Source organism: Cotesia glomerata, linkage group LG8 (assembly GCF_020080835.1).
Source record: "Cotesia glomerata isolate CgM1 linkage group LG8, MPM_Cglom_v2.3, whole genome shotgun sequence".
Taxonomy (NCBI): domain Eukaryota; kingdom Metazoa; phylum Arthropoda; class Insecta; order Hymenoptera; family Braconidae; genus Cotesia; species Cotesia glomerata.
Genome location: NC_058165.1, coordinates 3564087 through 3576679, shown reverse-complemented (window position 1 = coordinate 3576679; position 12593 = coordinate 3564087). Strand labels below are relative to the sequence as shown.

At 24.5% G+C, this 12593-nt stretch overlaps 3 protein-coding genes across 9 annotated transcripts in view; 1 reads left to right on the top strand and 2 right to left on the bottom strand.

The window, feature by feature from the left end:
* The window catches only part of LOC123270925 (ankyrin-3-like), a 49083-nt gene extending 46620 nt beyond the window's left edge, over positions 1-2463 (bottom strand). For all 6 annotated transcript variants that reach the window (XM_044737103.1, XM_044737108.1, XM_044737107.1 and 3 more), the window contains exon 1: positions 2309-2463. In XM_044737103.1, the coding sequence (XP_044593038.1) occupies positions 2309-2350 (42 nt within the window). In that variant the 5' untranslated portion in view covers positions 2351-2463. The remainder of the gene's footprint in view (positions 1-2308) is intronic.
* A 558-nt stretch (positions 2464-3021) lies between these two features.
* LOC123270339 lies at positions 3022-5592 on the top strand. The gene is made up of 3 exons (XM_044736340.1): positions 3022-3074; positions 4266-5024; positions 5403-5592. Exons 2-3 carry the CDS (start codon positions 4292-4294, stop codon positions 5444-5446), a joined length of 777 nt encoding a protein of 258 aa, XP_044592275.1. The 5' UTR covers positions 3022-3074; positions 4266-4291; the 3' UTR covers positions 5447-5592.
* A 3914-nt stretch (positions 5593-9506) lies between these two features.
* On the bottom strand, positions 9507-10678 carry LOC123270350 (chymotrypsin inhibitor-like). 2 transcript variants are annotated; one of them, XM_044736348.1, is made up of 3 exons: positions 10395-10678; positions 9798-9919; positions 9507-9730 (listed from the first exon to the last, which is right to left on the bottom strand). In XM_044736348.1, the coding sequence occupies exons 1-3, from the start codon at positions 10447-10449 to the stop codon at positions 9581-9583; spliced, it is 327 nt and encodes a 108-aa protein (XP_044592283.1). In that variant the 5' UTR covers positions 10450-10678; the 3' UTR covers positions 9507-9580. The 2 variants fall into 2 exon arrangements, with proteins under 2 accessions (XP_044592283.1, XP_044592284.1); XM_044736349.1 differs by having other exon boundaries at positions 9798-9916; positions 10395-10676.
* Positions 10679-12593: the final 1915 nt, after the last annotated feature.

The following is a 12593-nucleotide window of genomic DNA, read 5'->3' as shown; positions in this document are numbered from 1 at the left end:
CAATTAAAGTATTGACAAGAAAATTTTAATAAAAAAATTCCACATGTAAAAGTTGTAAAAAAATGATCAGTGGACATTTTTTAGAGAATTTTTTACCAATTAAACTATTAAGAAAAAACTAGCGACCTTGCAGTCACTATGTGACTGCCGTAATTTGTGAACTATCAGTAAATAAATCTTTGCTTTATTAAATAATGACTATTGTTAAATTGCACTGTACTTTCTTAACTATTGAGATTTTTAAAGATAAAAGCTAATCCCGATGTTATACTCATCAAGAGCTTTCATTTGAGTACCCACATGCATTTTTGATAAATTTTTCATATATTCATAAATACAATACATAAAAATATATAAAATATATGAAAAATTGATGTGGGTACTCAAATGAAAGGTCTTGATGAGTGTAACATTGGAATGAGTTTATATATTTAAAAATGTTAATCGTGCACAAGATACAAGGTCATTTCTTAATTATTGATATTTTTTAAGATATAAGCTCATTCCAATGTTACACTCATCAAGAGCTTTCATTTAAGTACCCACATCAATTTTTGATATATTTTTGATATATACATATATATAACATATATAAATATATGAAAAATTGATGTGGGTACTAAAATAAAAGGTCTCGATAAGTGTAAAGTCGGGGTGAGCTTATATCTTTGAAAATGTCAATCGTGCATAAAATACAAGGTCATTTCTTAATTATTGATATTTTTAAATATGTAAGCTCATCCTGATTTTAAGCTCATCGATACCTTTCATTTGAGTACCCACATGCATTTTTGATATATTTTTCATATATTTATAAATATAATATATAAAAATATATAAAATATGTGAAAAATTGATGTGGCTACTCAAATTAAAGGTCTCGATGAGTGTAATGGGATGAGCTTATATCTTTACAAATGTCAATAGTTCTCAAGATACAAGGTCATTTCTTAATTATTGATATTTTTTAAGATATAAGCTCATTCCAATGTTACACTCATCAAGAGCTTTCATTTGAGTACCCACATCAATTTTTCATATATTTTTGATATATACATATATATAACATATATAAATATATGAAAAATTGATGTGGGTACTCAAATGAAAGGTCTCGAAAAGTGTATTGTCGGAATGAGCTTATATCTTTAAAATTGTCAATATTTCTAAAGATATAAGGTCATTTATTGATTATTGACATTTTTTAAGATATAAGCTCATCCTGATGTTAAGCTCATCGATACCTTTCATTTGAGTACCCACATGCATTTTGATAATTTTTCATATATATATATATATATATATATATATATATATATATATATATATATATATATATATATATATATATAAATATATAAAAAATTGATGTGAGTACTCAAATGAAAGGTCTTGATGAGTGTAACATCGGGATGTGCTTATATCTTTAAAAATGTCAATAGTTAACAAAATACAAGGTATTTTCTTAATTATTGATTTTTTTAAAGATATAAGCTCTAATGTTACGCTCATCAAGAGCTTTCATTTGAGTACCCACATGCATTTTGATATATTTTTGATATATACATTTATATAAATATATAAAATATATAAAAAATTGATGTGGGTACTCAAATGAAAGCTTTCGATGAGTGTATCATCAGGATGAGCTTATATCTTTAAAAATGTCAATAGTTCTCAAGATACAAGGTCATTTATGAATTATGTATTTAGAAATAGAAAATATTCGAATGCAACATAAATACGTATCATCATAAATCAACTATCAAAATTTTTTTTATTCTCTTAATAATATAAATTTTAATAAAAATTTACTAGTGGAAATTTTTTAAAGAATTTTTACCATTTAAACTATTAAGAAAAAATTTAAATAAAATTCCACAAAATAAAATTTAAAAAATAATTAGTAGAAATTTCTTAAATATTTTATTCATTGTTATAAATAAAAAAAAATGTCAGCAGTCAGCTAACTCCAGTCTATCATGAAAATTTATTATATAATTAGTAAATATGACAATAAATAGATTATTTGAAAGTAAGATTATCATTAGAGTGTAACAAATTAGCTCGCTTAAAATAGCACTGAGGGAAAAATGCCAATAATAATAAAAAGTTGGACCTTTACTTTCAATAATCGTTCATATATGCATCGCTATTACTTCAAATAATCGATTATTTTATTAATACCTCTATAGAAGCTCATGTAAATAAAAAATATCTCTTACGGGCTTGTGACTTAAAAATTAAACCTGCCAAATCGATTGATGATTCAGACATTTCAAACAAGTGACTCATTTATATTTTTTACCTCGAGCGTTATTATCGGTGGGTACTCCGTTGTCATTATCATTATTTTTATTATTTTTTTAAACTACAATTTTATATAAAAAAACAAAAATTACTTAATTTTATGGACGGTTAAATACAGATCAGACATACGTATGCTCTAGACTAAAGACGTAAGTTATATTTATTTATAGACTGAGATTTCTCCTACTGTTTATTATTATTATAATTTACTTATTTAAAATCAAACTTTATTATCAAAATTTTATTTTATTTTTTAAAAGTCTTCATTTTATTTCTTCTTTTTTTGATTTGAATTTTTTTAATAATCAATTTTTATTTTTCTTCAATTTTTTTATAATTTTTTAAATTCAAATTTCCCGCCAAAAGTTTCCAGCTGATAATTTACCAGCTGATAATTTAATGTTTGTTATTATTATAATTTACTCATTTAAAATACTTAAAATAAAACTTAATCTTTAAATATTATTTAATTTTTTAATATTTTTCATTTTATTTTTTTTTATTTTTCTAATCATTTTTTATTTTTTTTCTATTTTATTTAATTTTTTTAAATTCAAATTTCCCGCCAAAAATTAACAGCTGATAATTTACCGCCAGAAATACAAGATGGCGTTACTTGCTTATATTATGTTTTCATAATTTGTCATATATATATAAAATTAATAGATGGACATGTAAACATAAAAACATTAAAGTGTAATTGAAAACTATTACAGCAAAGAAATAATTAAAAATTAAATTAAAGAAGAAATAATTTAAAAAAGGTGAATTGACTTTTTAATTAAAAATGACAATTATTTTCAATAAAATTGTCATGATATAAAATCAGCTGACATTTAAAAAATTAAAAAATTTTTTTTTTATTAATTAAATTAAAAATAAAAAAAACTGCAATTATAATTTTTCAAATTTTTTGCAACTGGAATTTTTTTGTAAATTTTTAGTATCATTAAGTTAATTGACGTCTATCAATTTTTTGGATTTTTATAACCACTGAATTTCTATAAAAAAAATTTTAATTTGAAAAATTTCACATCTAGAAAATAAAGAAAATAAATTTAGAAGATATTTAATAATTGTTCTTTTTAAATAAATTATGGCAAAAATTTTAAAAAATAAAAAATGCAATTTTTCATTCATTTTTTTGAACAAAAAATAAAAAAAAATTGTCAAATGTCAGCTGATTTTAGCATCAAATTTTTTAACAAAAAAAATTATAATAATTTCTGAGTAGCTAACTTTATTTTCATAAAAATTAAATTGACATTTAGAAATTAAAAATTTTATTTTTTTTTTTTTTAATTACTTAGAATAAATTTTTTTATTAAATAAAATTTGAAAAAATTTTCAAGTAACTGCTAATAATTTTAATGTATAAAAATGAACTTGCCAGATATTTAATAATTTTTTTAACAAATAAATTATGGCAAAAAAAATGAAAAAAAAATTGACAAGAAATTAAAAAAAATAAAAATTGCAATTTTTAAAAATAATTTTTTGGAACAAATTTTTTTATTAAATAAAATATAAAAAAAATTTTCAAGTAACTGCTAATAATTTTAATTTATAAAAATGAACTTGCCAGATATTTAATAATTTTTTTAACAAATAAATTATGGCAAAAAAAATTGACAAGAAATTAAAAAAAATAAAAATTGCAATTTTTAAAAATAATTTTTTGGAACAAATTTTTTTATTAAATAAAATATAAAAAAAATTTTCAAGTAACTGCTAATAATTTTAATTTATAAAAATGAACTTGCCAGATATTTAATAATTTTTTTAACAAATAAATTATGGCAAAAAAAATGAAAAAAAAATTGACAAGAAATTAAAAAAAATAAAAATTGCAATTTTTAAAAATAATTTTTTGGAACAAATTTTTTTATTAAATAAAATATAAAAAAAATTTTCAACAGCCGATAATTTTAATGTAATTTATTTTTATTTTTCAGATATTTACAAATTAAAAAAATTAATAATGGTGAAGAAACGTTCACGTAAGAAGTTATCAGAACAAATAAATAAAACTAGAGAAGAAATAGAGAAAAAAAAAGAAGATTTAATAAGTATGCAAAATTTAATTTTAAAACATAATCTTTACTCAGATTACCTGAAAAAAAAAACAATCATAGCCAACAATGTTATTTTGTTGAAGAATAAATTTAAAATAGTTAATAAACTCCAGAGTATTTTATCCTGCGAAGGAATATTATTGCCGGTTAATCTCAACGAGTGGTTGGCAATGTTAGAGAGGTTGGAAAAATTGTCCGAGGAGCTGGATGAGGAGTATGTAAAATCACTAGCTACTGTCAGTGAAGATAACTGTCAGTTGGGTGATGTTGTGTCTAGGATTGATTTTCCAGAAGATGATCTTGCTGTGCTGCTTCAGGATGCTTTTGATAAGCTAGGTGGGAGTGTGAGCCATCAGATTAAAATTAAGCAGTACGCCAGGTTGCCTTTGTCCAAACAGCAGCAGGAGCTGGAACAATCTTTACTGGAGTTGGAAGGAATAAAATGTGCTGGAAATTTTGATGATGATTATAATTATAATTATAATTGGCGAGGAGATAAAAGTAAAATTGAGAACGTCAGTAAGAGGAAGTTTGATTATTATGATGTACTTTTTGCTGAGCGTGGTAAAAATTCTGGGAATAATTCTGGGCTTGATGATTCTGGAATTGGATTGGAGAAAAAAATCGATTGGTTTAATGGTATGTTTTTTTATTAATGATATTAAAAGCAATTAAATTAAATTAGCCATCTAGAAATTTTAATCTTTTATTAAAAAAATTATGAAAAAAAAAAAAATTTACATGTAAATAATTAAAAAAATTATAATACTGAAATTAGTCGTCAGCTGGCAATTAAAAAAATTTTTTTAACATTTTTATATGTGGAACTTTTTAATTAAATTTTTTTTACAATAATTTAATTGCTATAAAATTCTAAATTGTGTCATAAATTATAAGTACAATTTTTTATAAGTATTTTTTTACTTGTAATTTAATTTAAAAAAAAAATGTTAAGCTTTGTCTAATTTTGTATTTATAAATTTAAAAACAATTGATGATTTTTTTTTGTTTATTTAGATTCAATCGACGAAGAGCAGTTTGAAAGACTGAAGAAGAAATAGATGAAATATTTATTTTTTGTACTACTAAAAAATAAATTAAGAAGCTAATTTTAATTAACTGGATCTCTATTTTGATATTAAGTGATTATTTTGATGCAGAGAAATAATTTTTAATAACAAATAAAGTGGACCAAGAAATATATATATATATTTTTTTTTCAAAAAGAAATTACAATAATCTTTATAAGCAAACTTGCAGTCACTATGTGACTACCGTGATTCGTGGACTATAAATGAATTGAATTTTGCTTCATTAAATAATGATTTTTGTTAAATTGAGCTGTATTTTTTTAACTATTGAAGTTTTTAAAGATATAAGCTCATCCTGACGTTACACTCATCAAGAGCTTTCATTTGAGTACCCAGTTGGATTTTTTATATATTTTTCATATATACATATATATAATATATAAAATATATGAAAAATTGATGTGGGTACTCAAATGAAAGGTCTCGATGAGTGTAATGTCGGGGTGAGCTTATATCTTTAAAAATGTAAGTTGTTGACAAAATACAAGGTCATTTTTTAATTATTGATATTTTTAAAGATGTAAGCTCATTCCGACATTACACTCATCGAGACCTTTCATTTGAGTACCCACATCAATTTTTCATATATTTATATATATTATATATATTTGTCAAATTTTGCACACCCTCCTAAAAATTTCAGAATTTTTTAAGATGATTACTATGTATCATACAAGTGCCTTTTAGTCTCATAAAGCAACACGCTTCCCTATGGACTAATGACAAGTTTCAGGAAGTGTGGGCAGAGGCAAAAGGCATGATGCATACGAGGGCACTTTTTAAAGGACCCTCCAAGACATTAGGCTTGTCCTTGATAGGGCTCGACAAGAAGCTGCTAAGGCTAACTGTCGGGTATATCACAGGACACTGGCTAACCGGCAGGCATCTGAGACGCCTAGGCATCTCAGATCACTCGATGTGCCCCAGATGCCTATCGGAGGAGGAAACTCCTCTACATCTAATCCTCCATTGCAGAAAACTGGCAACAGCCCGAAAGGACATACTAGGATTCTGCGATGGAGAGTCTATTGATATACAGGAGATTGGCGTGGGACAGTTGCTTCACTTCTTGAAGCAGACAGGCCTGGCCAATCTCCAAGCTATATAACGTAACCAACCTAGAAGGGCTGAGTACAATGGTCCAATAGGACTGAGTGCTTGGCTCAATGTCGGCTACAATATTCCCTCCCCCCCCCCCCTAATTCATGTATCATACAAAAAAAATTGAGCTAAAATTTTAACTTCGATCGTCATTTTTAATAATTTTCAATAATTCAAAATTTGAGAAATTTGGCATTTTTGAAAATTTTTTTCCAAAATATTTTTTTTTTCAATAACCCTAAGTGTCCCCTTTTAAACAAACAAAAGGTCATTCCTATATCTACAATAGCGTTCGAGATATTACAAAAACAAAATTGAAAAACTGAAAAAATAGCGAAATTTTGAATCTGCATATCTTTTGAAAAATATTCTTTTATTGTTTTTCCTTTGGCAGAACTTCGTTTTATGATAAACGAAAACTTCTGATAAAAATTTGTCCAAATCGAAAGAGATCGATTCCAACTATTTGTCGATCTGACATGGAATGACCCAATTGCCAACTATTTTTTTAAATTTCGAAATTTAGTCATTTTTAAATAGCTAAGACTAGTCTTTTTTTAGAGATAATCATACTTTGTCTCAGAGTTTTGTAAAGTTCAAAGACTCTACTTTAAGAATATAAGATCATTTTTTGTAAAAAATTGTGTAAATTATGTGTAAATTCAATTTAAAACAAAAAAGAATTTTTCCCATGTTAATTAAATGGGAAACTAAAATAAAAAAAGCGACCCCTTAGAGTTGAGCTATAGGGCTCGTGTATGGTGAGGATTTTTTTTATATCAAATAGAAACATTTGAGAGGGTAAGAGTTAAAAAAAAAAATTAAAAAGTTTTTTTGAATCACCCTAATATATATTTATTAGGGTAGGTAAAAAAAATCGATTATTTTTTTTTTAACTTCTAATATTGAAAAGTTGATTCTCAGGCACCTCTAGAAAATGCTCACCAAATTTGAGCTCTTAATATTGATAGGAAGCTTATCCTCATCACAGTTTTATATGTTTTGTTAGTCTCTTATAAAAAAGATCATATCTTACTATTGATCAATTTTATCATTAAATTTTTATACATATTTTTGTAGAAAATTGAATGATCTACAAAAAAGATTTGATATGTGTAAGCGATTACATTAACCATTTCAAAGATATTCGAGATCAAAGTTTAAAAAATGTAATGTGGTAGGAAATTAAAAAAAAAAAATATGTGTGTGTACCAGAGTACACAAGTAAGAAGTGAAACTTCTTTTTGACTTATAATTTTTTTACTATTTACAACTTCCCAGAAATTGGCTAGATGAGGCACGCGAAAAATAATTTTTCAAGATTAAATTAAAGCTATTTTTGTATTATAGACATGCATACCAATAATATGAGTAATTCATTTTATCATTGCTTTTATTATAATCATTATAATTATTGTCATTTTTTAAACTCTGCCATTATTTAATCGGTTTACAAAAATTATGTAAAGAACTTTAATATTCATATTTTCTTCTATAACTTAGTAAAAATAATTCAAAACAGATATTTAATAACTAACTCAATTACACAAGTTATGAGTAAATAATTGAAATTATCTATTCAAAGTAATACAATTATATAATGACAATTAATCTTGTAGACATGCAATGATTTTATAGAATTAAAAATGAATAGATAAATCATTAGAAAAAAATATATAAAAAAGATGTACGTATACATATTTTTATTTACTAATAATTGTATTTTTTTTTATTTTTAAATTATCAATTAATTTCTTTTTTTTTTTTGTTTTTAGATTTTTTCTTTACGGCGCTATACTGAACTTTGATAAAAAAAAAAAATAACATGGCGCGTAACCGAAAATCGTGACGATTTTTTTTTACATTGCTATAAAATTTCTCTCATATGTCGATAAAGAAGTTTCACTTCAAAAAAATTTTTATTTTTTTTGATAAATTTTTTAAACTTTGATCTCGGATATCTTTGAAATGGTTAATGTAATCGCTTACACATATCAGATCTTTTTTGTAGATCATTCAATTTTCTACAAAAATATGTACAAAAATTTGATTAAAAAATTGATCAATAGTGAGATATGATCTTTTTTATAAGAGACTAACAAAACATATAAAACTGTGATGAGGATAAGCTTCCTATCAATATTAAGAGCTCAAATTTGGTGAGCATTTTCTAGAGGTGCCTGAGAACCAAATTTTCAATATTAGAAGTTAAAAAAAAAATAATCGATTTTTTTGACCTACCCTAATATATATATATATATATATATATATATATATATATATATATATATATATATATATATATATATATATATATTAATATATGAAAAATTGATGTGGGTACTCAAATGAAAGGCCTCGATGAGCGTAACATCAGAATGAGCTTATATCGTTAAGAATATCGTTAGTGTCCAAAATACTTCGTCATTTCTTTATTATTGACATTTTTTAAGATATAAACTCACCCTGACATTACACTCATCAAGACCTTTCATTTAAGTACCCACATCAATTTTTCATATATTTATATATATCATATATATGTAAATATGAAAAATATATGAAAATGCATGTGGGTACTCAAATGAAAGCTCTTGACATGTGTAACCTCAGAATGAGCTTATATCGTTAAGAATATCGTTAGTGTCCAAAATACTTCGTCATTTCTTTATTATTGACATTTTTTAAGATATAAACTCACCCTGACATTACACTCATCAAGACCTTTCATTTAAGTACCCACATCAATTTTTCATATATTTATATATATCATATATATGTAAATATGAAAAATATATGAAAATGCATGTGGGTACTCAAATGAAAGCTCTTGACATGTGTAACCTCAGGATGAGCTTATATTTTTAAGAATGTCAATATTTAAGAAAGTACAGTGGAATTTTGCAAAATTCATTATTTTATAAAGCAAAATTTTATTTATTTATAGTTAACAAGTCACGACAGTCACATAGTGGCTGCAAGGTTGCTACTTTATATTCATATTTAATCTTCATCCAAACAAAATTTCAATCCCGTCAATTTAGGTCCTGAGTCGTCTTTTTTCGGGCAGTCTTCTGGTGAAACGCACTCCTTAGAATCATTACGAACGAATCCTTCCTTACATCGGCAGCCAGATGTTATGCCGCCACATTGCTAAGAATAAATATTATTAAAAATTTTCTTATCAAGGTGAAATAAGAAGACTAATATAAATTCTTACGATTCTTGGACAAAACATGGGGTTGTGTTTGCGACAACCACAAGTTGGCTCGCACATTCCTCCGCATAAATCTATTTCTGCATTAGCACCACATTTATCTTTAGCATCTTCCGCCAAAACTGCTATAAATAATCAAGTACTTATTTCACAAAAAAAAAAAATTTTTATTTATAAAGTGTAAATTAATTTGTAAGAATTTAAGTATTCTTTAAATTATTCATTTTTATTTTTTAATGTAGAAATTTTTTTTCTAAAAAAATTAAAAAAGAAATTTTATAATTATTTTAGCTTCAAATTTTATTTCTTAACTGAAAAAAAATAAAAATTTTTCTGACAATAATTTTCTTGTTGATAAAAAAGTTTTATAAATTTGTGAAAAAAAAATTTTTTGATGAAAATTTGCATGTAATTTTTAATATAAAATTATTTTTTTTTTTTTACAAAATTGAAAAAAAAAATTTACATTTTTTCAGTTAAGAAATAAAATTTTATTTCTTGTCACAACTTTGCTAATTTAAAAAAAAATAAATTTCTTCTCTAAAAATATTTACAAAAAATTTCAATTTATGAAATATTGTTATTGCAAAAATAAATTACCGTGGACGTTGGCGACGATGAATATCAGAGTGAAAGCCAGTAAATAACGAGTCATAGTTAACTCGCACAATTGCAGGTTGATAAATCGGTACAGAAAAAAATGCTTACCGTTTTATATCCAGTATCTTATCTTTTAGCTCACTTATAATAGCGACAAGCTCGGCTAATGATGTATTGCTTCAATATTCTACAAATATATAACAATATATATTTGTAAATTTATGAGAAAATGTTTTTCTTATTTCAATTTTACAACATAGTAAGTTCGCAAATGTATTCTATCTAAAATATTTGTACATTCTTTTATTTACCATAGTTGATAATTTATTTATTTTTTTTTTTTCAAGGTAAACTTGGTGTTTATTTACATTTATTGCAGTTAATTGCAATAAGGAAAAATTAATGACAAGCTATACATAAAAAAGATTACTGAATTTATTATTTATATAAGGAAATTTTTATTTAAACGCATAATTATGCAAAAGAAATAATAAAATAATTTTTTTCTTTTATTTGATTTAAAAAAAACGCCGTTCGGCCATGCCCGACATGGAGAGGTAGATTTCTTATTTGAATATTGAAAAAAACACATTATTAAAAGGCAATAATGTCCTAAATTTTATTTTTTAATATATTTTTGCAAATAGTAATATGAGACCGGCTACAGCAAATAGATATTCAAAGACATCTACCTAAAAAATAGGATTTGTAACAGATAAAAGTCATTTGATGATAAAAGCTAAAAATTAATTTATTTTTGATTTTTTTTTTAACTTTCCAAACTCCGAAATAAATTGAAAAAAGTATCAAAAGGTGACGAATAATAGCTCAAATTGAAGAAAATTATATTAATTTTAATATAAAATTTGTTAAATTAAAGCTATCTTTTACGGCTTAAAAATTATTTAATAGTTAAAGAAAAAGGGCTGAAATACGTTAATTGAAAAATTTTTGAAAATTTTTAAATTCACGGAATTAATAAAAAAAATCATCAAAACTAGACAAATAATAGTTTAAATTGAAGGTAATTAAATTAAGTTTAAGATAAATTTGATAGATTATATCGATCTTTTATATCTAGAAGATTATTTTCATAAAAAAAAACATAATATCCGCGTGTCTAACTATAGAGTTTGCATATATTCTCATGCTTATGATATATTTGAACAATCACATCACGAATAAATTGATGCCACATATATTTCATCTCAATATTATTATAGGAAGTAATATACTCTGGGTAGACTTTTCTAAAAGTGAGAGGCGGTAGCCGCCTAGCGGTGAAACCAAGTACTAACTTTTCTACTAGCAAAATTTATAAACAATCGATTAAAATAACCCAAATAATGATTTAAAACCAAGTTAAAAATATTTGTAATATTGAATATTAATAAAAACTACTAATTTGATTATTTTCTTTATAAATAACATAAATATAAAATTAAAACCGTACTTTTAGAGAAGTTTTCACGTCCGTTTTCCTTCTAAACACTAATTTAATTATTCAATCCGTCCTAGCACATCTTCACCCTCAATGTGACCGCTTAATCGAATTATCTTTTCCTTTTACCTCGAGAAGACTTCCCTGGCTTTAATTCAATCCGAAATTTTACTCTTAGTAATAAACAATAATATGAAATATGTTGAAAGTTCGACATTGCCTCTACTTAACTTGACGTAAAAAAATCTATTCTATATCGACTTTAAATTTGGTATCGTTGGAAAAGTCTTGACCCGGAGTTGTGCCTTTTCAAGGTTTCATATCATTTTCACATATAGTCAATTTATGATGATAAGTATTTAGGCGGCATTAAAAAATGCTCTACCTCCAGATACATAATTAAGAAATTACCTTTTATTTTGTGGACTATTGACATTTTTAAAGATATAAGCTCTTCCTGATGTTACGCTCATCGAGATCTTTCATTTGAGTACCCACATCAATTTTTCATATATTTATATATAAAATATATATGTATATATGAAAAATATATCAAAATGCATGTGGGTATTCAAATGTAAGCTCTTAATGAGTGTAACATCAGGATGAGCTTATATCTTGAAAAATGTCAATAATTAAGAAATTACCTTGTATCTGGTGAACTATTGACATTTTTAAAGATATACGCTCATCCTGATGTTACACTCATCGAAACCTTTCATTTGAGTACCCACATCAATTTTTCATATATATATATA